Below are 21,819 nucleotides of genomic sequence, written 5' to 3'. Positions count from 1 at the left end.
TTGTTCAAACAGGTAGGTGAAGGTTGTGTAACTGATGTCCTGTTGTTTCTCTGGCATTCTCAGAAATGGCCAAACAAGTTGCTACAGGGAAAGGTTAGTGTTTTGTTGGCCAGACTTCTGCTCCCTGGTGAGTGATTGCTCTGGCATCCACATGCTGGCCAGCTGACTTGTGCCTCTGAGTGGGGATGGGACACTTGCCTCCATCACACCCATTCTGCCATGGTCCTGGGATGTGGGCTGAGAGGACACTCAGAAGATTTACAGGCAGAAAAGGTGGGAGAGGTGAGAGTTGGGTTTGGCCAGGGAAGAGGTCCTGGCTTGCCAGAAGGTGTGAAGAAATCATTGATGCTGCCCAGTAAAGGTAAGATAAATCATGATGCAAGGGACATCATGGGGGTGAGAATGGTACAATAGCCTGAGCAGCTGGAACTGACCCTCCAGGGAGATCCCTGAAGTCCTTTGAAACTCCTATTAATACCTAATTGTTGTGATTTCTGATGCTGCACAGGGGGAAAAAAAGCAAGATGTTTTTGGCTCGTAAGCATGAGCCCAGCACTGGAACAAGTACTCACAGAGCAAGCTTTTAGCTTCTGGGAGATTTATTTGATAATCTGTGACATGTCCAGACCCTGGATCCCAATAAAACTTTGCAGAGCTCTAACCCCAGGCTGAGACTAAACAATTGGCAAAGGAAGAGCCTGGTGAAGGAAGGAGAGGAATGTGCCTAAACCTCTGAAAAATCTCTATTCCTCCTCCCGCCCCAGAAGGAGAGCAAATGGCAAATGTCCTGGAGAGGAAGGCGTGGAGTCGTGGCGAGCCAGATGCAAACAGTGAAGTACCACAAAAGCAAAAAGAAAAATATTTACATCCTGATGCAGTTATTTGGGTAGTTAAAAGCAGCAGTTTGAAGAGGATTCAGGATGCTGTGATCCTCTTCAGCCACAGCACTCGCTTTCCTTACCTTGGGAGGGAAACAGCCCTGTGACCAGGGACGCTCTGCAGAGGGTACTGTTCCTCCAGGGACTGCAGGGACATCCAAGGGGATGGTTCCAGAGGCTGCTGCTAACTTGGCACACACCAGGAGCCCGTGTGAATGAAGCTGTGGGGTAAGTGCTGCATGGGTGTTGTGTTGGAAGGAAGCTGCCCTATTCCTCCTGGGATTTCCTGAGGATACCCAAACACCATGCTGGAGTCCACAGGGACTGTGTGTGTCCTCATGGACTCACAGCTAATCCAGATGTGTCCAGCACATCCTGTGCATTCAGGGTGTGTGGCCATTCTGGTCATCTCCAGAGCATTTCTGCATTTCTGGCATCCCCTGGAAGCACAAGCCAGAGCCGGTGCACCCTGAGCCTCAGCAAATGGGGCTCAGCTTCCCACTGCTTTGGTGCTTTGAAAACTTCATGTGGTGGAGGAGGGTTTAATTCAGTGAAATGCTGAGCACTTCGAAAGCATGTGAAACTGGGAGTCAGCCTCGGATGGGTGGAGTGATGGGAATTGCAAATGATTTTTGTTTAAACAGAGCCAAAAATTACTTCCTTTCCTCTTCAAAGTCTGTGAGTCTCTGAAAAAAAAAGAGTAAATTCTTAAAAAAAGTATAGCTTTAAAACCCCTACTTTCCCCCTTTTATTTCTGTCTCAAAATAGCTTGCCAATATTACAACAAATTAGCAAACACCTTCTTTTTCTTTAATTTATTCATTGTAAAAATTTCCTCTAACTCTTGCTCCTCATTCAGAATCTATTTTTATGGACATTAGGAACCAAGGAATTTGTAGTGATGTTTATACAGAATATGTGAGCAGAACCTTCTTGTTGGGAAAGTTATTAGATAAATTTATAAGAAACCAAGGTTCACTGGGAAAACAGTCAGAATGTTGCTTTTGACTCCAGTATTGATTCATTGAGAATTAAAGTCTGTTCCTGAGTTTAATCCTCCTCCTCTTGCTAGTAAAAACGAGCAGCTGATGTGTGGGTGGCAAGCAGAAGAAAAAGATGTGGAGCAGCGGCAGCTTTGCTCTGCCATGCTCTGGGACTGAACAGCATTTCCATTAGCAATCCCCAGAAATTCCTGTGTTTATTTTCTGAAGGCTTTAGCTGTGCCTGTGGCTGGGTGTGTGAAAATCCCCTCTGTATGTCACTGTAGCAAGGGCTGGCATGTTCTCAGGTCAGAAAAGCAAACGTGCACCTCAAATCCATCTTCCCAGCCGGGGCTAAAATGCAAAATTCCACGAGCAGGGTGAGGGGACCTGCTGCTATGCAGTGTCAGCAAGAAGGGAGCAGAGGCGTTAATTCAACAGCTCCTCCCTCTCCCAGGATCAGCTTCCAAAGCGATGTTGGCCTCCCTGCATATGCATGAGGAAAGATGCAGCAAGGCTTCAGACCAGAAACTGCTGCAGCCTCAGCATCAGTGGTGGCTGTGGGAGGGTCTGGGCTTGGTGTACCAGGGCCCTGGCACTGACCCCTCAGGGTCTCTGAGAGCACCTCCCTTGCAGAGGGGCCCCTGGGGCACTCTAGTGTCTGCTGGAAGTTCACTCCCCATCAGGTAAAAGGCTCCTTTTCCCTGTGAGCATTCCCTATTCTCTGGGGATGGTGCTGGATCCCCACTTTGCTCCCAGGCAGGTTGGTGCTCTCTTTCACTGGGCAGTAGCTTCAACAGAAGCCACATGGTTTGCTGCCCCTGTTTGACATCTTCTCAGGAGAGATCAGGCAGCTGCTGCTTTTTTTCCAGTCCTTGCCTCATTTTTAATGATTTGTGAGTGATCCCATTATGTCCTGCTTGCCATACTGAAAGGAGCAGCCTCCAGCAGATGCTGAAGGTGCATCCTCCAAAGAGTGTCAAGCCAATATTACAAAGCACTTATAAACACCCAGTACTGGGAGTAACTTTAAAATATTTTGTTGCCAGGTTTGGGTGGCTGGTCCAGAGTTGTGCAAGGGGGCTGTGTGTTTCTGAAAGACCCAAAGCTCTGCTCTGAGCCTTCAGATTCAGGGTGTCTGTGTGACCCCACCATGTGAGGATCCAGCTTCCTCAGAGCTTTTCTTCCCTGTTTTGTTCTCAGAATTGTCCTCAGTGTGTTGCCTCCATGGGCAGGGTGGTGGAAGGGATTCCTCTCCGCAGTGTGCTTTCTAGTACAGCGTCGCTGCTGACACCTGGGAGCAGCCAGCTGAGAACTAATGGTTTCCTGCATCTACTTTTAGCATTGTCTGCTGCTATTGTTCACTTTTTTGGAAAGGTTCAGCAGCTGGGAATCATTTCAGAGAGTCTGCCTTGCCAGATCCAAGGATATGAGTCCCACTTGCCATTGCCAGGCAGATTTTAATGGCTAGATAGAAAAGCTTTTCTCGCCCAAGAGAGAAGTCCCAGATGGTATTTGAGGAAGGCTGGAGATGTGAGGCTTAGGCAGCCACTTGCATGGCCCTTGTGCTCTGAGAGTATGCAGGGAGATTTATTGACACTGGTGGTTACATCAGAGCTGGAGCCTGCTCAAGGATGTGTGGCTGTATCCCCTGGGCTCCCAGCACTGAGCCAGGGAAGCGCTGCCTGGCAGGAGATATCTGCTCCTGAGCCTGCTCCTGCACCACAGGGACCAGGGCAGGCACTATCTCTTCCTCCTCTCATACTGAACAATCAAACCAGACACGCCACTGCTTGGACCCAGTATTTGGGAAAGATGCTGAATGGAGAGGTTGGGAAGGAAAATTCCTGAGATTATCCTCCGAGCAGCATTTTTCCAGGCCGGTGTTAGTCAGAGCTGAATCAGAGGAGTCAGATCCTCTTGGCCCTCTTGGCTCCCAGCCTTTCCAAGCTGAGTGCCAGTTAATACTAACACTGCAATGAACTCGGAATCAAACACCCTGCCTCAGTCACAAAATAAGCAGGTTATTCTTTGGGCTGGGGCAGATCAGACACTGTGAAAACATCAGAGCCCTGGTGCACAGCTGATGCCTCTGAAAATGACATGTCTTCCCAGTGTCTGATTGCTTGTTTTGAGCTCTGCTGATGAAGATGGATGCAATCAGGGAAGCAGTCCCTGGTGAGCAACAAGGGATATAAAATCAGAAGCCATTTTCCACAACCTGATGGTGAGTACTGTGTAGTTCCTGGCTCTAAAGAAAGCAAAGGCTGAGAAATTTCTCGATGTAGTTTCTTACCGGTTTGCTACAGGTCTGTGTCAGAGGTAAGGTTTCAAAAAAGCTCCTTTGAGCTTTTAATGGGCCAGAACAAAAACATTCTTTGCTACCTACACAGCAATAGGAGAGCAAATGCATGCCACTGTCAAAAAACCACTCCCTTCTTTTTATTCCTGTGACACCTTATATCATCTGAGTATATTTTATGGCCAAAACCTCACTGGTTGGAATCTGGCTTTATGGAGCACTAACACACAGTTGTGTCCACACTGTGAGAAATGCTGTTTATCTGCAATGACCATCCTGTGGTATTGCCTCTTGTTTAGTTCTTCCTCAATCATTCCAGCAGAGCCTAATGACTGGGTCTGCAGATCAGGCTGTGTAATAATCACTAATAAATCCTGGCATTTTAATGGTGACTGCTGTACTTCGGGTGCACCTCTAATAATGTTTCTTTGAAAGAGCTCTGGCTTATCCAAAGCTGATGGTTAATGCTGTTAAAATGTCAGACACGTGCAGCCTGGTTCTGGCACAAATTCCATGGCGACGGCGCTGCTCTCTGATAATGTGCATCATTCAAAGTTATAGCACTGCTAAGTGCATTCCTCCCTTCCACTGCTCTCTAACAGCATTTCAGCACCTGATAGACTCCACCAAGCCCTCAGTCTACGCTGTTTCCAGAGCTCAGGGCTGTCAAATACACTATACCAAAGCAAACAAACATTTCCCTGGCAAAATATTCCCTGTAAAATCTGGTCCTAGTGCTATTTTTACTGCAATCATTGGATTACATGTGTTTTGAACCTGTCATTGTACTTTGAGCTGTGGCACCTTTATGAACAGTGCAGATGTGTTTTACATATACACTACAAAATTTGTTCCAGAATAAATCCTGGCTTCTTTCATTATTTTTCTTGTGTTTTTGTTGTTGCTTTTGTTGTTGTTTAACAAGTGACATGAGAAATAGCATTTGTTTTTTGCCCTAAAGGAATTGGGGTACCCTGGAATTGTTTTTCAGTGTTTTTTTTTTTGTGTTGAACTAAACTGTGTGATGCATACATTTATCCAGTTTCAACAGTGGGATGTGACATGACAGCTACAAATAAATGTCTTTGATATTCCCCAGACATCGGCTTATATGATAAAACCTAAAGACTCCAAGGACTACATGTGAATTTTAAACAGTGCCTTATGAATACAGAAGTGGGTGTCCTTGCCTCCCTGTGAATACACATGTCAATAAATTGTCATGAGCCCGGGGCAGAGCTGCAGAATCAATCACTGGAGACCAGAGAGAATCACATTAATTCTAACTTTGACTTTCATGACACTGCTTGTTTGTTTTTGCTGGGGGTTGGCTACGGAAGAAACAAAAACAACATTAGGTAGACTGGTTTCAAAAGCAGCTTTTGGTTTTGCAAGAAAATTCTGAGCTGGCACACTGAATAGACAATATTTTCTTAGATCTGAAGTCTAAGAAACTGCATGCTTCAGGTTGGAAGTGTGAGTACAGTTTATCTGGGGGTTACATAGAGCACTACTGCTAAAAATGTGTGGGTATTTCAGGGGGAGAGAGGTGCCACTGAAAGGTTACTCCAGGAAAATTTGTCACTCTGCAAACGCCTTCTCTGTTGTGTTTCATTACTTTCCAGCACATGTGAATATGCAGCCCTGGAGAGTCCTGACACTGGATGTGTTTATGCCACATTCCTAAGGCGTTTTTGGTTACAGCTGGTGGCTGCTCTCTGAGTGTCTATTTGGATTCCCGAGTGGGTTGATCCTAAACCAAACAAAGGGTGAGGAGCTGCCCATGGCTCCTTGCTCTGTTCAGGCTGGTCCTGAATCAGTGCAAAGGTGTTTTCAGCCATTGAGCTGAACGGGAGTGGATGTGGTCTGGCAAAAAAACTGGATTAACCTCTTCTTCTTTCTCTGGTTTTTTTTTTTTTGGTGCAGTGAATGAGCTGAGGGGGAAAAAAAAGTGACATTTTCTTGATATTCTTTTTTCACAGTTATCCATACAGAGAATTGAAAATCCTGAAGAATGGCTCTACCTACCTCCAAGTGGCTGGCTGGAAATTTGGGGTTTTTCCTGTTCGTAGTCTCTTCAGTAAGCACAGGTAAGTTTTCTTGCCACTGGGAAAAAGGGTATGGTTTGTAATGCTATTTTTAATAGGTTTAAATTGATCAGCTTTTCACTCTTTGTATAAAAACAGCCAAGGAAAGAGTGAAAAAACTCAGGAGAAAAGCAGTTTTCTGGTGTGCCAATTTACCCAGTCAAGGGCAGCTGGAGTGGCAAGGACTGAAATTTCTGAGCAGGTGAAAGTACCCTCAGCAATGCCTCAGCCTCTGCCACACATTCTTAAACCAAACACAAACCCAACAAACTGCCACAAAGAAATAGCAACAGAAACCTCAGGTCTAATAGCTGTGGCTGAGGGAGGTGAAGGCAAGCATTCTCCTGCGTTCCTCCAGCCCAGAAGTGGAGAGCAAAAAGCTCTGACCTGGGACATCCCTGTCCCTTGGGTTTTGTCTCTTCCAATCTGTTTTTTTACTAAGCAGTTCAGCGAAGGGGGAAAGGGGAGCTTGATTTACATATTCTATGTACAGCTAGCTTGGAGGTTTGTATTTGTTTGGAACAAAGAGCCCATATGTCTTGGCCCAAAGACTTGTCTTGCCATTGCAGCTGCATGGAGCAACCTCTCATTGTCATGCTCAGGCCCTTTTGGTCAAGAAGCAAACATTCAGTTAATTCCTTGTGCTGGGCAGAATTTGCACTTTTATTTAAAAAATGACAATGAAGGCAGTAATCAAGCTGTCAAAGTACCTGGACCAGCTGGCAGAAGATGCTCAGCCTGATGGTGTCATTGGCACAGCAGATGCTGGTGATGTGCAAAGTTCCTGCTACAAATTGGTTAATGAAATTGGGAATTTGGGTCCTCTGCTTCTGGTTTGTTGGCTTTTGCTGTTTGTCATCCCAAACATCAGCCTAAATTCCTCTTGATTTCCCCTTAGGCTTCCCTGTGCACCTCTCTGTTTCAAAATAATGAGTTTGGGGGCACAAGACATCTTTTGAGACTGCAGGAAGCTTCTTGCATAGGAGCATAGTCAAGTAAATGGAAAAATGAACAAGATTTTTATCCTTTACATTTAAATTTATTAATTAAGGTATAATTGATAAATTTTACCTTTACATTTGAATTTATTCTCTTGGTTTTCTATCACTTCTCATCATGAGCAAATTTTTTCTCTTATCCTTATTCTCAGGGAAATAAGAGATTTTTTTTTTAATTGTTGTCAGTGTATATTGCAGTTATAGTTGAACATCTATTTACAATGCAAGTCCCATTCCCTGTCTGAAATATTTATCTTTTCTAACTTTTATTAATTCTGTGTGGCTTCTGGTGGGAACCCAGAAACACCTCCTCATTTTTCTCAATTACTGTAAATCAGAGGGAGTGCCTCTGACATTATTAATGCAATTCCAGCTTCCAGCTGGCACAGTGGTATCAAAATCAGGTCCTGGATGTTTATCTGACTTGCTGCCTGGTAGATTATTGTGCCTCTCTGATTTACTTCATGTATGTGGGAAAAGTTTGCAGAGAGACAGGTCCATGCAGCCCACAGGAAACATCCCTCACTCACCTTGAAAATCGATATTTACTGGGGCTCTGGAGACTTTAAAGCCATGACTGGTCCAATTCTATTGTTTTCATAAGATATGAAGCTGGTGGAGGAATGTGAGGGGAAACTGAATGCAGATGGACAGATTTTGTTTTTGTTGCAGTGGAATTACAGATTTCCTTCAAGTTCAACAGTGGCAGCACAAAACAACTGCCTGTTGACTGCAGCAGCAGCAGGAAATGTTTCCTTGCTTGGATTCACATCACTGTCCTTTCCATTACCTGGAGGCATTAGTCCCTGTGGGGCAAAACCCACCCAACTTTTCTATACCAAGTTCCAGAGACATAACCCTGCTGAGGTCAAGGTGTTTATCCCATGCCCATCATCATTGATTTGTTGGTCCTTTTCTCCATGGTGCTTCTGTTTTAAGGGATAAAAATTGTAGAGCTGGTGAGAACTCCCAGCCCTTTCTGAAGGCAAAGGGCTCATTGTTCAAACTTCCACTGACTTCAGTTTCCTAGGATTAGAAAGCGTTCTACCCTCAGAAAATATGCATCACACTTGAGACTCTCACTCACAGTTTTGTTGATTACAGTAAGACATATCATATTTGTTGATTAGAGGCTCACATATCAACTGAGGTTGTACCAGGGAAATATTTTATCTGAAATAAATAGTTGCAACATGAGACTCTTGCATGTGGTATGAGAGCTGTTCAGACTAACACGTCATGGCAGCCCATCATCAAATTGGTGTGTGGAGACTGCAGATGTGTGATCCCAAAGTGAATGGATTCTTATTGCTTCTGCTGGAAAAGCTCACAAACCCAGATACACTTGTGGGGTTCCTGTTGCTCTCTTACTGGATGTACTGGTAATTGCTTGTTGCTTGGTGTTTCCATGTTAGTTTGATCTCTTTTTCTTTCTATCTCCAGTGAAAATATATAATGCAAACATATTTTAAGATTTTTATATTATCAAAGCAGATATTTTGGGGGCATTTTTAAAGGTAGTAGTTTTATCCTTTTATCAACACCTTCCCTGGGCTTTGTGTCTACATGGCATGAACAGAGCTACATGTCAGTGCAGGAAGGGCTCAGTGAAAGTCCCTTTTCAGTAGTTTTCTAGAAATTGCATCCCCTACAAGACTCCTTTGCGTTGGGTTTTTCCATTCTTCCAGAAAACAGAAAACCATAGAGCTGAAGCTGTTTGTTTTCTTTTGGTCATGACCCACGTGTGCCCTGCTGCACTGAGGCACTGCTGTGCTCCAGGGAGCCAGCCAGGAGGCTGATGCTGAATGATACTGTAAAGATGCCCAGGTGCAGAGCTTGCTGTTCCCCCTCCAAACAAACACCGATTGTCCTCTCTCTCCATCTTTGCCCAGCAGAAGCAGCTGTCACATGTCCTGACAGAGAGCCTGAGTTAGAAGTGTGGAACCCAGGTCACGACGAAGAAAACTGCGTTGAAATCCGCAATGGCAGGAAGGTGCTGCTCTCTTCTTCTGCGACTGTGCACTCCATCCACATCACTGATGGAGGTAAAACCTGCTGCTCCAAGGCTGCCTGCACTCTGCTCTCCACTGGGACTGTTTAAATCACTGGGGATTGTGCTGGGAGAGCTTCTTGCTGAGAAGGGGGTGGTGACTGGGCAAATACAGCTTTACCTCAGTACAGGGCTGGGTGGTAGCTGAGGTGCTGAGATGCTTTAGCCATTGTAACCAGCCTAATTTCTGTTCTGTCTGGAGACTTTACATGAGTAGCTCAGTGTAATGATCAGTTCTACTTCTGCAATTTGCTTCAAAACCATTTTTTTTTACCAAACCACTGGCCCGATAGCATCATACCACAGTAGTTGTGTTATCAGGGTCTCAGGACAGAGCAGATGCTTATGTCCCTCTTTGTCTCCAAGGACAGAGCCATAGTGTTGCTGGCATGAATAATTTTCATTCATCTTAACTCTAAATTCCTGTCTCAGTTTTGAGTGGGTCCTCTTCCATGTAAATCTTATTTGCCCTCTTCAAGAACTGGGCAGAATAAAAACCAGTGTTTTCAGGATTTTTATTGAGAGCTGTTTTGGTGTCATAACTTTCTCTATTTAGGAAAACTGGTGATCAAAGATGATGTGCAGCCCATCATTCTGCGTACAAGACACATACTCATTGAAAATGATGGAGAGCTGCACATTGGCAGTGAGCTGTGCCCTTACCAAGGCAATGTGGTTATCATCTTATATGGGCGGTATGTATGCATGATAAAATACTACTTTGAACCTTCTGGCATCTCTCTTCCACGTCAGGGAATGGAAATGTTCCTTAAAATTGCATGTTCTCAGGAATACTTATCATCAGTGCTCTGTGGAAAGTTCAGTAGCTTTTTAAACAATTTGAATGGACCAAAAAAATTGATTGGAGTTTTGGGATTTTTTCACTTCTACTGGGATATGAACACTGGGGTGTTTGGGCATGCTAGAGAATCAGTATGTACCTTCCTACAACTCAAACTGATTTTCCAGAATAGGCTTAAAACCTGAGGAGTTATTTTTGTCTGAAAGTTCTCCTCTCTAAACCTCCTTTCTTTCCATATAGGAGTTGTGATCTGAAGGATAATATGTTTATGTATTGCAGATTGGTACAGGATCTTTTAAAATTTCAAGGATGCTAAATTAATATTTAATAACCACTGGACCTCTCAGCTCCAGAATTCAAAAACACAGAAGTGCCATTCTGGGCTCCAGGCCTCCTCTGGCCTGGATATAATGAATATAACATGTATAAGCTGTGTTCCAGATTGCTTTTAGCCCTTGGTAACTGCTACTATTTTTTAAGATAATTTATTTTCTGTACAACATGGGCAGCTGCTGATTCTTGGAATACCTGAAGGAAATACACAGCAAACTTTGAACCTTCTCTCCTTGGGTCATGGCAGCACAAGGAGAGAGGTTCCTTGACTCAGAACAAACCCAAACCTGGTGCCTTTCCTCCCTTCCTGCTTTAGAGCGGATGACGGCAGCCAGCCAAATCCTTACTTTGGGCAGAAGTACCTTGGAGTCAGCAAAGGCGGCACTCTTGAGATCCACGGAAAGAAAAAGCTCTCCTGGACTTTCCTAAACAAGACTCTCCATCCTGGTGGCATGGAAGAAGGTGGATATTACTTCGAGAGGAGCTGGGGCCACCGGGGTGTCATTGTCCACGTCATTGACCCAAAGACAGGGGCAGTTGTCCATTCAGATCGGTGAGTGACCCTCTGGCTGCCTGCATGTGAGGATCCTGGGGAGCAGGCTGGGGGCAGCATCTCAGCAAGCTCAAACACACACATTTCAGCATCTTGTTCAAATGGGTGCAATTGCATGTCTGTACAATTCCTTCTAGAGCAGCCATCTCCAAAACCACAGAGTGAGCAGCGTTATACCTTGCAGTTTGTCAATTAGAGTTGAATCAATTTGGTTTAACAGACACCCTGCTAGACAAGTGCTTTTGCAGCAGGGTAATATTACAGTGAGCAACACAAAAGAGTACTTTCTTTACAGCACTTGCTTTTCAGTACATAAAGGCGTGGTGATTGCTGCAGTAAATGTTTATGGGTGTTTTTGATCGTTTCAGGTTTGATACCTACAGAGCAAAAGAGGAAAGCGTCCGCCTGGCTCAGTATTTGGGGAGAGTTGCAAATGGCATGATCCTGTCAGTCGCAGTGAATGATGAAGGATCCAGAAACTTGGATGACTTGGCCAGGAAAGCAATGACCAAACTGGGCAGCAAGCATTTCCTCCACCTTGGGTTTAGGTATGTGCCAGCCCTGCCAGTTCTCCCAGCACAGAGGCTTCATTATGTTCCTGAGATGTCCAAATAGTTCCACTCTTTCAAAGTCACAAAGTTCTTTCACATGGGAAAAAAAAAATAAAAAAGAGGGAAACATCTCAATCTCTGCATTTTTAGCAGTTAATTGGATAGTTTCAGATGCACTCAGAGTCTATATTGGGTATTTTTATTAGCAGATTGAGGAATAGCATATGATTCACATTAAAAAAGATGGTTTTCCAAGACATTGTTCCCACAGGTTGCTTATTCCAATTTATTTTCAAGCCATCCCCCAAAGATTTAAGGAGCATATTCATACACACACAGAGGATTAGATGGGCTGAGCACTAGGGAGGGTACAATAATTGTTGTGTAGCCCTGGCTTCATACAGACACACATACAGCACATTCCTCTGCTTGTCCAGTACAGGTCTGGGGACTTGTGCAGCACAGAAATTCAGCAAACATGGATTTATGGTGTGGACTGTAAATACTTCTGTGGCCAAAACAGTGTCTGTGTTGGCATGCAGACTGTTGAGAATATTTGCTATTTACCCAACCGTAGCCATTATATTTTTTGTGTTTATCTGAATTTATGCAGGCTTTTTTTTATGAGACACTAAGAGGGTGTCTGCAGAACACACACACACACACAAAATCTGCCTTGTAGGGACAAATGTTTCAATACAGGAGTTTATGGAAAGAGACATCTGTCAGCTGGGCACTCACAGATGGAGCAAGATCTGGGGTGGGTGATGAAGAGGTTATGTCAAAAGTTACTTCTCATCATTTTGCCATCAATGTTTATAATGGAAATACTGCAGAAATTCATCCATGGAAGTGTGACTTTCAGTGTTGCTATTGTTTGCAGTCAAAAGGCTAATCCTTGCCATGCAGTTATCTAAAATACCACAAAATTGCATTCCATGAATTATAGAGACGTGGATAAATAATGAGGGAGTAATTGGCCAACACTGTCCTCCACCAGCATACTGGCGTGTGGAAAAATATCTGGTGCATTATTTAAAATAGCATATTTTTAGGAGTGTTCTCAGAGTTTAAGTTCATCAATTCTCAAAAACCACATTGTCTGGAGGGCAGCTGGGGCCAGACTTAGAAGGGCAGTTTGATGGCACAGTGGAACACAGGCAGCTTTGGGTGTATCCAGGCTTTTCCTCTGAAGCAAATTGAACTTCCACTTCAGTGTAACAAGATTTAGATATAGTTTTTTACATTTCAGATACATCTATTACGATGAATTAAGATGTATGCATTTGACAGGTGCTTTTGGAAATTATTTTTTTTTAATATCTTAGAAAAAATTGTTCGGAATGAGGAAATCACACACGTGTGTACACATTTTACCCTCTGTGGCCATGGCAGGCTCTGACTGAGCAGAGCAGATGGATTTTTCTTCCTAACACTCCTGTCACCACTCACTGCCCAGCAATGGGGTTTGCTGGCTGCTCCTGCTGAATCCTGGCTGTCAAATCTTCCCAGCTCCTGATGATGGCTGGGGCTGCCCATGGGCATCCCTGGGAGAATAAGAGTGCAATTCAGTCATAGATTGTGTTGGTTTCTGAAGGGGGTGTTGGTGGGGGTTAATGGGCGAATTTCTGTCCATCTCCTCTTGCTCAGTGTTCAACCAGATTGTGAAGTTGTGCAACTCCCCCTTGCTGTAGCAGAGCTGATGCACAAGGCTGATTTATTCAGACATGTTTCTGTGCTCCTGAAATCTCTTTTAATCCCTATTTGCTGAGTCCAGGACATTCATTAGGAATTAAAGGAAAATCTTGCATTCCTCTCCTATTGTTTTCCTTCTGAAAAGTGTGTTTACTCTTTCAGTATGAGCCATTTTCCCCCCCTTTTACTAATAAATGAAGAGAAAGCCTTTTTGCACTTGATGACACAGTTATTCTCTTTGGAATTCCACACAAATATCTCCTGCTTGGCTCTGGACTTCCTGGTCGCTTCATTTCATACAGCCCAAACACATTGCATGTGTCCTTATGTGTCAGGGTTGAACGACTTTAAAACTATTTTTAGTGGCAAAATATCTGGGAGAAACAAGTATTTTAACACATGAAATGGGGCCAAACCTTGAGCTGGAGAAGTGAATAACTCCTTATTCTTTAGAATTTTTTTTGAGATTATTTTTGAGGCATCATAATATTTTGTCATTTGTTTCAAATTTGGTTTACCATAATAATAATAATAACAAAAAAATCCTGAGTGCTGAGTGATAAAGTGTCCTTCCCGCTCCCATCCCCCCTCTCTCCCTGGATGGAGATCACAGCCTGTCAGTGCCTTCAGCAATTGGCACAAAGGCAAATTTTCCAGCAGGAGCATCTGGCTGGCTGGCAGCTCCCCAGGCAGTGGTGCTGGCAGCTCCCACCCAGCCTGGCCAGGGCTGGGGCTGAGGACGCTGCTGGGACAGTGTCCCCCTGAGCAGCCGTGTCCACTGGGGCCATGGCACAGCCTGGGCTGCACCAGAGCTCACCCTGAGCCTGCCCCTGCTGCCCCCAGAGCAGCAAACCCCAGCAAAGCCCAGCTCGTGATTGGGGCGTGTGTTAGTGGCTCTCTGACAATGTCTGTATGTGTTTTATTCCAGAGTTCCAGACCAGAGTGGTTTGGAACTTCACTTGCACCAATGTAAGGTGACCTGCAAGACTCCTGATGCAATTGAAATGACCAGATATTTATAACTATAGAGACATGACCTAATCCACAGGAGTTTTTGGTAATTCAGGACAGTCTCCCTACCACCCTAAAAGCATATTTTTTATTCTCTTACTCATTAAGAGCAGATATACCTGAACTACTTCTACTTTGAAAGATAAAAATTGCCCCTGACCCTCCTAATTGGGTTCAGCCCCAAGGTTGGGAGGCACTTTAGTCCCTGTCTCCATTGTTCTCTCATCCTCCAGGGTGGCTGATAGCTATTGAACCCCCTTGATCAAAAACCATCAGATGATAATGAGCTGAATTCTGACATGGGATCAGGTTTGAATAGGCAATTCAGAGGTGTAAACCTTTATCCTTGTTCAATGTTCAATGTTCAAAGAAGGAAACTAGATATGCAGAGACTATCTAAGAATTTTTACTGTCCTTTGCCAGCCAGTCTGTCTATTAGAAATTCTCATGGGTCATTCCAAAGACAATTGTCATATACAAGGTTTCAGCATGAGCTAAATTTATTTAAGCAGAAATGGCTTCTTTTCATATGCTTCAGTGTATACACATGTACACACACACAGAGGATTTATTTTCAGGCTCCCCAAGGAGTTGCCAGCGTGTCTTGGGTCTGTCATACACAAGTTTCTTCAAATATTCATTTGAAAAACAAACACACTTGTTACAGGCATGTTTTAAGTGGGGATTTGTCTTCAAATTTGCTTCTCTTCTGATGTTTTTACTGAAGAAATATAGAGTGTTAAGATAATATTAATTTTAACTACTCTGCCTGTGACACTAATGAGACTGCTTTGGATGTGGTGCCTCTGAGAAATTTAAGAACATTGAGCAATACAAGAAATATCCATCTCATACTTGACATTACTTGGTCATTTCTCATTTTCATTTTCCAGGCACCCATGGAGTTTTATTACCATTAAAGGAAATCCCTCCTCTTCTGTTGAAGACCACATTGAATATCAAGGTATTGCACAAAATGCTGTCTTGACATGATGTCTGGGAGTTACTGGAGTTATAGCTGAGATTAATTTGGCCAATGGTGTTTTTACTTCCCACTGCATTACATCAAAGCTATAAGCAATTGGTGCTTTGACACATTTAATTGAATGCTCTCTTTATATATTGCTTCTTCCCACTAATGCATCTGAAGCAACTGAGTGAGGGATAGCTTAGGGTATCCAAACCTCTAGATAAAAGGTGAGATCCTGCACCAGTGTAAATCCATGTAAATTCACTGAGCTCAGACACTGCCTGTCTTAAGACACAAATCTGTGGAACACACCCAGTTCACACCAGCTGAAAATTCAATCAGTGTATTCTTAATCAAGTTCTCCTGTGAACACTGTTGAGTCTCTGTTTTCTCATGACATGAATAACACAGCTTGCTACAACATTAAATCAAAATAGCAATATATGACAAATAATTGTGGGCTTTATCCTCTCTTGATTTTTGAAAGTTTTTCTTCCCCATTACCCATGCAGTCACAAAAGTGTCTGAAGCCTCATTGCAAGATTAGTAAGTATTTCTGGAAGATGTGCAGGGCTAATTTTGAATAACGTAGTCAAAGTATGCAAATAAGCATGGAGACAATTATTTTCAGTTCTTACTCTTATCAATTGCATTCAATGATTGTTTCCAATTGATTTCAATGATTTTACCAAATGTTTTGGGTTTTTTAACAGGTCACAAAGGCTCAGCTGTGGCCAAAGTATTCAAACTATTCAAAGCTGAGAATGGAGAACATTTTAACGTCTCTTCAACGAGCGAGTGGGTTCAAGGTGAGGGGTCTGTGGGTTATTTCACTTGGTGCTAGACAGTTGACAAATAGGGTGAATCATCCTTTTTCCTCCAATCCTTTTCCATTTGGGAAGAGTGGACTTGCTAGTTGCTATTTATGTCGTCACTAAACCAACTAATGAACACTCACAGATTCTTCCCCCAGTTGTCTCTAGGACCCTCTGAATAGCAGGGATCCTTTTTCCTTTTCTGCACTGGGTATGAAATTCCATCTCCTATGGTCTCAGAGATCACACACAACCTCTTCTTTTCACTGCACAGCCATCATGTCCATGTTTCAGACAACACACAGTAGCTGGTGCAACTTGATCTGAAGATCAGAGAAGGCAGCTGAGGCAGACACAGATCCAAAATCTGTATCTATTAATAATGCTTACTGTGCACACGCCAATTATGAAGCTTTTAATAACTCTGTTCTCCCCTGGCTGGTTGCACTTCACAGCATCATTAAAAGTGGCTGACAGACTGGCAGGAAGAGGCATGAATCAGATCATCAGTGAAGAAACTTGTGAATGATATCCGAGATCATATTTATGCCTCGTGCATTTTTGCTGCACTCATTAAGCTTGACTTTCAAATGACTATACTTGTTTGCACTTGTCTCCAGATGTAGAATGGACAGAGTGGTTTGAGAAGCCTGACAAAGCAAGATCTAAGGACATGGAGAAGCTGTCTGACTTCAAAGCTGCTCATCCTGACAAAATCTGCAGGCAGCCCATTGACATCCAGGTAGGCAAGCTTACCACTCGCTTTAGAGGGGCAAGTCTTCTTTGGACTGGCACTGAACCCCCAAAACAATTGTGCTCGTCAGTAACTTTTGTTTCTAAATAAAATACATCAATTATTTGACCACTCTAATACATAACCAACAAGATATTGTGTACGGTCTCGGATTGTTCTGGGACAAATTTGATAGAATTGAGTTTCTTTCAGTAAATTCCAGCTCCTGGCATGAAAAGGTGTACAGATGGGTCATGGACAGCACAGATGCTATCATGAAATATGTGGTTCCCTGCTGGAAGATTAAAAGGAGCAAGCACATGAAAATTTCAAAGGTTTTAAATGGTCCTGGAATGGACCCTACCTAAAAAATTAACCACAAAATGCAACAAGATAGTGCAACTACCAGCTGTAGCAGGTGGTCAAAAATATTGGTGAGCTTTCAGCCATTTTTTGGAACCAATTGTTTTGTCTCTGTGGAAAGAAATTTGAATTCTGTTTGGAGCTAAGCATTATAATTATGCCATCAGGCCAGCATGCTGAGGAGCACTGAGATACCTTTTCTGACATTGCAAAAAACATCTTTAAGGACAAAAAAGCCCAGCAAGAAATGAGGGTATTTTCTTGTATGTGTTCACCATATACTTTTTATGTATACCTATAGCAGAAGCATTGCCTGGAAAAAGACAATAAAATCCTTCACATCTGTGTGAGGCTGAGCCTAAGGTTCCTGTGTGCTCTGAGCCAGTGGAGTTGTTCTTATTCACAAGAATGTGGCTACTGAAGTAAATGGGAATGCTGACTGTATGAGTGAAAGTTTCCAGGGCTAGATGTTATAAAGGATCTCTCTTGAACAGAAAGGAAAAAGCTGCCCTATAATTTTCTGCCAGGTCTTACCAAATCCACATTCATTTCTGCTTCCATATACGTGTATTAGAAGTGACAACTTAGTTCAAAACAGGGGTCAGATGTTTATGATACATCCCCTTCTAGAATGCATGTTAAAACAGAAAGAAGATATTCTTCTGCTCTAGAAACAAACCTTTTTTTTTCCTGTTCTGTGAAATAAGTTGGTTTTTTTTCTTTTTTTCCCCATTTGCTGAAAAAGCAAGACATTTTTCAGTTTATCCTGCAGATCTTAGGGCAAATCCTTGGGTACTGTAATCTGGTGCTGCTCATTGCTTTTACAAAGCTACACTGATTTATAGCAGCTGGCCTGCCCCAGCTCTGGAACATGGGAGAAAATTGAAGATATGATGATGATAATAACAGCAGAACAGCACAGCCAGAGGCACATTCCTCCAGCTGACGGTGCTAATCCCACACACGGCAGCAGGGTGGATTCATTAATAAGGAAAGCCTGCATGAGTGAGAGAATCAGGATCAGACCCTTCATTGAAAGATGGCTTTTCTCCTGGTGCCTTGCCAAAATGCACGTGGTATTTGGATTGCCCCATGCAATGCACCACATTTTTGTGAAAGGGTCGAGAGAAATGCAAGCTCTGGAGACAGAATGTGAAATTTGACATGATCCTGAGATGTTGCCCCAGCAGGAACACCAGAGAGGTTTCATATCTCACTGCTGCTTGGCATGATACAGCTTTTTTTCTCAAGGCAGCTCTACAGGCTGGTACCTGCCTGTGAGAAAAGGCCACTTTCTCCTTGCTTCTTTTGGAACAGGCAGCAGTGTTGCAGCACCCTTGGGGGTTTTTTGAGGGACTGATCCATGCAATGGAGAAATAAAACCCCTAGCCCCTTTCTTCTGCAAGGTCCATCCAGAGCCTTGCCACAAGCAATGCAATGAGTGCAGTGCAGAGGCTTGAAGCCATGAGTTCATCTGGGTGCAAGCATCCGTGTTCAATGTTTCCATCTGCCCTCAAACCTGTGGCAAGAGAAAATCCAGGGCACTGAGGCGGCTGTTTGTGAAGCTCCCAAGCTCCTCCCAAACAGCCCATGGTCTCATATAGACACAGGAAAAGGCGTGCACCTCAGCAGGAGCTGCGTGTGAGCAGCAGCTGGAAATGCTGGCTGGAGAGCACAGTCACAGGGGTTTGCGAGGCAGTGCTTGTGCCACCACCCAAAACAAAGCAAAGGCCTCTGCTGATGGCTCAGATGTTTTGGGGTAATCCCTTCTCCTCACAGCAGGACCTGAGCTGTATTTCCATCCCTTTTCCAGGCGATGACTCTTGACGGAGCGGATTTAACCACGGAGGTTTTCTACAAGAGCGGCCACGATTACCAATTCCTGTGCCACGGCAAGGACCAGACAGGAGAGGGCTGCCACAACTACAAAGTCAGGTTCCTGTGTGGCAAATCTGGTATGTGCCCCATCACTGAAAGCCAGAACAGAGAACAGCAGAAATCCTGTCCTCCCACAACTGGCTCCTTCTTGGTGTCACAACAACTTCTGTAATGTTTCCAAGCTAAAACTTTGGGCTAGGCAATGGACACCAACCCAGATAGAATGGCTGAAGATTTATCTCAGGAAAAACTCCTGAGCACTAACAGAAGAAGCAGGGTGGTTTTTCAAATACCCAGCAAGGCTGTGAGAAATATTTGACAAGTTCTTTCCTGTAAATTCCTTGTCTTTTGCAAAAACATTTTGGGATGACGTAGGATTAGTCAATCAGAACGTGTGAAGACAACGGGGTTTGAAACTGTCATTTTGTAGTTAATCATTCCAACACCGCTGTCCTTACCCTGGTCATTAGACAGGTATTAGGATTTTTGGTGCTGGCAGGAAAAGAAGGGTGGCAGACTGTTGTTTTGCTGGAAAAAACCATCATTAGGTTAGAGACCACTTGGCTGCTGTAAACAACAGCACCCAACGCCCACAAGAGCTGCTGCTAAGTGGGTGTGGTGAGAATGAGCCACTAAGAGCTACATTTAAATTTATCCTGGCGTTAGTGGAAAATCCACCTGCCTGCAACTAAAGAAAAATACTTTCCTGTTTTCTTGCTTGCCAAGCCAAAGCCAGTAAAAAACATGTTTGAAGGAGTTAACTTTTTTTTCTCTTTTTAACATGAGAAAATAATAATTTTTGGTGGCACTCCAAGGAGGGGTGGGGGGAAAAAAGGAAAGAGCAAGCTTTTTCTGACGAGATTGACTGAATTGCCCACCCTTGCACTCTGGGTTTTCAGTGAAACCGAAGCTGACGGTGACTGTTGACACCAACGTGAACAGCACAATCCTGAACCTGGCGGATGATGTGAGCTCCTGGAGACCTGGGGACAGGCTGGTGGTGGCCAGCACTGACTACTCCATGTACCAGGCAGAGGAGTTCCAGGTGCTGCCCTGCAGAACCTGCAAGCCCACCCAGGTCAAGGTAGCAGGTGAGCTGCTTCATCTTATCACTCTGGCATTGCAGTTCACAAATTCTGTAATTTGCACTGAGATAACTCCAAAAAGAACTGAAAAATGTTGAAAGACGCCTGAATTTGATGGCTGGTTGTTAGATGCTTTTGGGATATTTGAAAACAATCTAATTTGATTTTGGTTCCTTTCTGCCTTCTCTTTTCATAGCTGACTCCATTCTTGTCCCCAAGCATGCTATTGAGTGGATGAATTCACTTAAGAGGAGCAGATATAGGTTGTGTATTTGAGATTTGCAATAACTGCATTTGAAACACCACTTCCTAGAAAGCAGATGAGCACAACTGATGGGAAGAGGGAGCTAGGGCAGGAGCAGGCTGTGAGACACTGTAAGGCTATGAAGTAATTTCCAGCTGGCTGCTTTCCTAAGTTCTATTTAACAAGAACTGTAATCTTACATTTTAGAAATACTGTTTTGTACTACTGAAGCTACTGTTTCCCGTTTACTGTGTCTCCAGAGAGTATTGCTTAGAACTGATATATTAACCAAACATTTCTGGCAGCCAGTGAGTTTTCCTGAGCCTCTGCACTGGGGAGATGGAGTGCAGGGTGCTGCCAGGGCCAGCCTGAGAAGGAGGAGTGGGAGCCTTTGTAGAGCCCCAGCATTTTTCTCTTGTAGGTGACCAGCTCAAATGCAAAACAAATTGCTTTTGATTAATGGATTTTGTAGTCCAATGATTGTAGAATGGCCTCTGGACACAGAATCCAATTAAGAAGCATAACCATGATGAAGCACAGACTATTACCAGCATAAAACTAAAATCCAGAGTGGGAGATTTAATCTTCAGTTCAGTCTGTGAAGTTGTCTTTCCCTTCTAGAACCTTGTTTTGGCACACTGATAAGCAGAGCATGGAAATAGCACATGCCCTGCCCCTTATCTGAATAGATGAGGATTATTTTGCTTCTGTAATTTACAAAAGCATACATTATTTTACAGTGTAAAAGTCTGTTAGTAGATGAGGCTGTCTTTCAGAGGCAGCATCTGCCTGGTGGTAAATCATGCCTGTGACTTTATCTTTGCTTGCATGCTGGCTGTTGCTCCAGGCAGAGGTCTTGCCTGCATTTACAGTAAGACCTTTCTGAGAAACCATGAGGGCATTTGGGACATCCAATGCACCAGGGAGTTCACTTGGTTCTCTGAAATGAACCACTTCAACATTATCTCTGATGCAACTTCTTCTGGAAGGTACCAACACACTTCCTTTGGCAGCTGCCTCCCCACAGAGCTTTGGCCATCCATTGTTGGAGATGTGCATGAGGCCAAGATAAATGTTATTCACAGTCTGAATGTATCGCAGTCTTATGACTTCAAATGTCTAGTGCTTTCAAAGAAGATGCATTTCCAAGCTGAATATTTTTCTTGAGCAACTTTTGAGCTATTGGACTCAGACTGGTATGATACAAGTCACATCATGAAGATGGTCTTGGAAGATTGCCAGTTAAAATAAGGATGGTGTAGGAGTCCTGGGCTTCCCATAATCTGATGGATCTGTGGAATTCATGTAGTTGCATTCATCTTCTGCAACAGTGACAGCTAGGTTAGTTTAAGGAAACAAATGAGTTAAAAACAACAAAAAAGTGCATGTGAATTTCAAGTAAAGAAGCAGTGGAAACACTTGTTAAAGCAATTGTGCTCTTGGTCTCCAATTTCTCTTCAGGAGAATTAGGACATTCCTTTTATTACCACA

General features: G+C 43.6%; 1 protein-coding gene across 2 annotated transcripts in view; it reads left to right on the top strand.

The window, feature by feature from the left end:
- CEMIP (cell migration inducing hyaluronidase 1) overlaps positions 1–21,819 on the top strand; it is a 100,855-nt gene that overhangs the window by 44,516 nt on the left and 34,520 nt on the right. Inside the window, exons 2-11 of one of the 2 annotated variants that reach the window (XM_030955554.1) lie at positions 6,143–6,250; positions 9,141–9,290; positions 9,852–9,990; positions 10,747–10,983; positions 11,352–11,531; positions 15,134–15,204; positions 15,924–16,019; positions 16,646–16,767; positions 18,935–19,076; positions 19,899–20,090. In XM_030955554.1, coding sequence (XP_030811414.1) covers positions 6,175–6,250; positions 9,141–9,290; positions 9,852–9,990; positions 10,747–10,983; positions 11,352–11,531; positions 15,134–15,204; positions 15,924–16,019; positions 16,646–16,767; positions 18,935–19,076; positions 19,899–20,090 — 1,405 coding nt within the window. In that variant the 5' untranslated portion in view covers positions 6,143–6,174. Of the gene's footprint in view, positions 1–6,142; positions 6,251–9,137; positions 9,291–9,851; positions 9,991–10,746; positions 10,984–11,351; positions 11,532–15,133; positions 15,205–15,923; positions 16,020–16,645; positions 16,768–18,934; positions 19,077–19,898; positions 20,091–21,819 lie in introns of both variants that reach the window. The other variant, XM_030955553.1, reaches the window with a different exon arrangement.

Source organism: Camarhynchus parvulus, chromosome 10, assembly GCF_901933205.1.
Source record: "Camarhynchus parvulus chromosome 10, STF_HiC, whole genome shotgun sequence".
Taxonomy (NCBI): domain Eukaryota; kingdom Metazoa; phylum Chordata; class Aves; order Passeriformes; family Thraupidae; genus Camarhynchus; species Camarhynchus parvulus.
The sequence above is the reverse complement of the archived record's forward strand: the minus strand, read 5'-3'. Positions and strand labels throughout refer to the sequence as shown.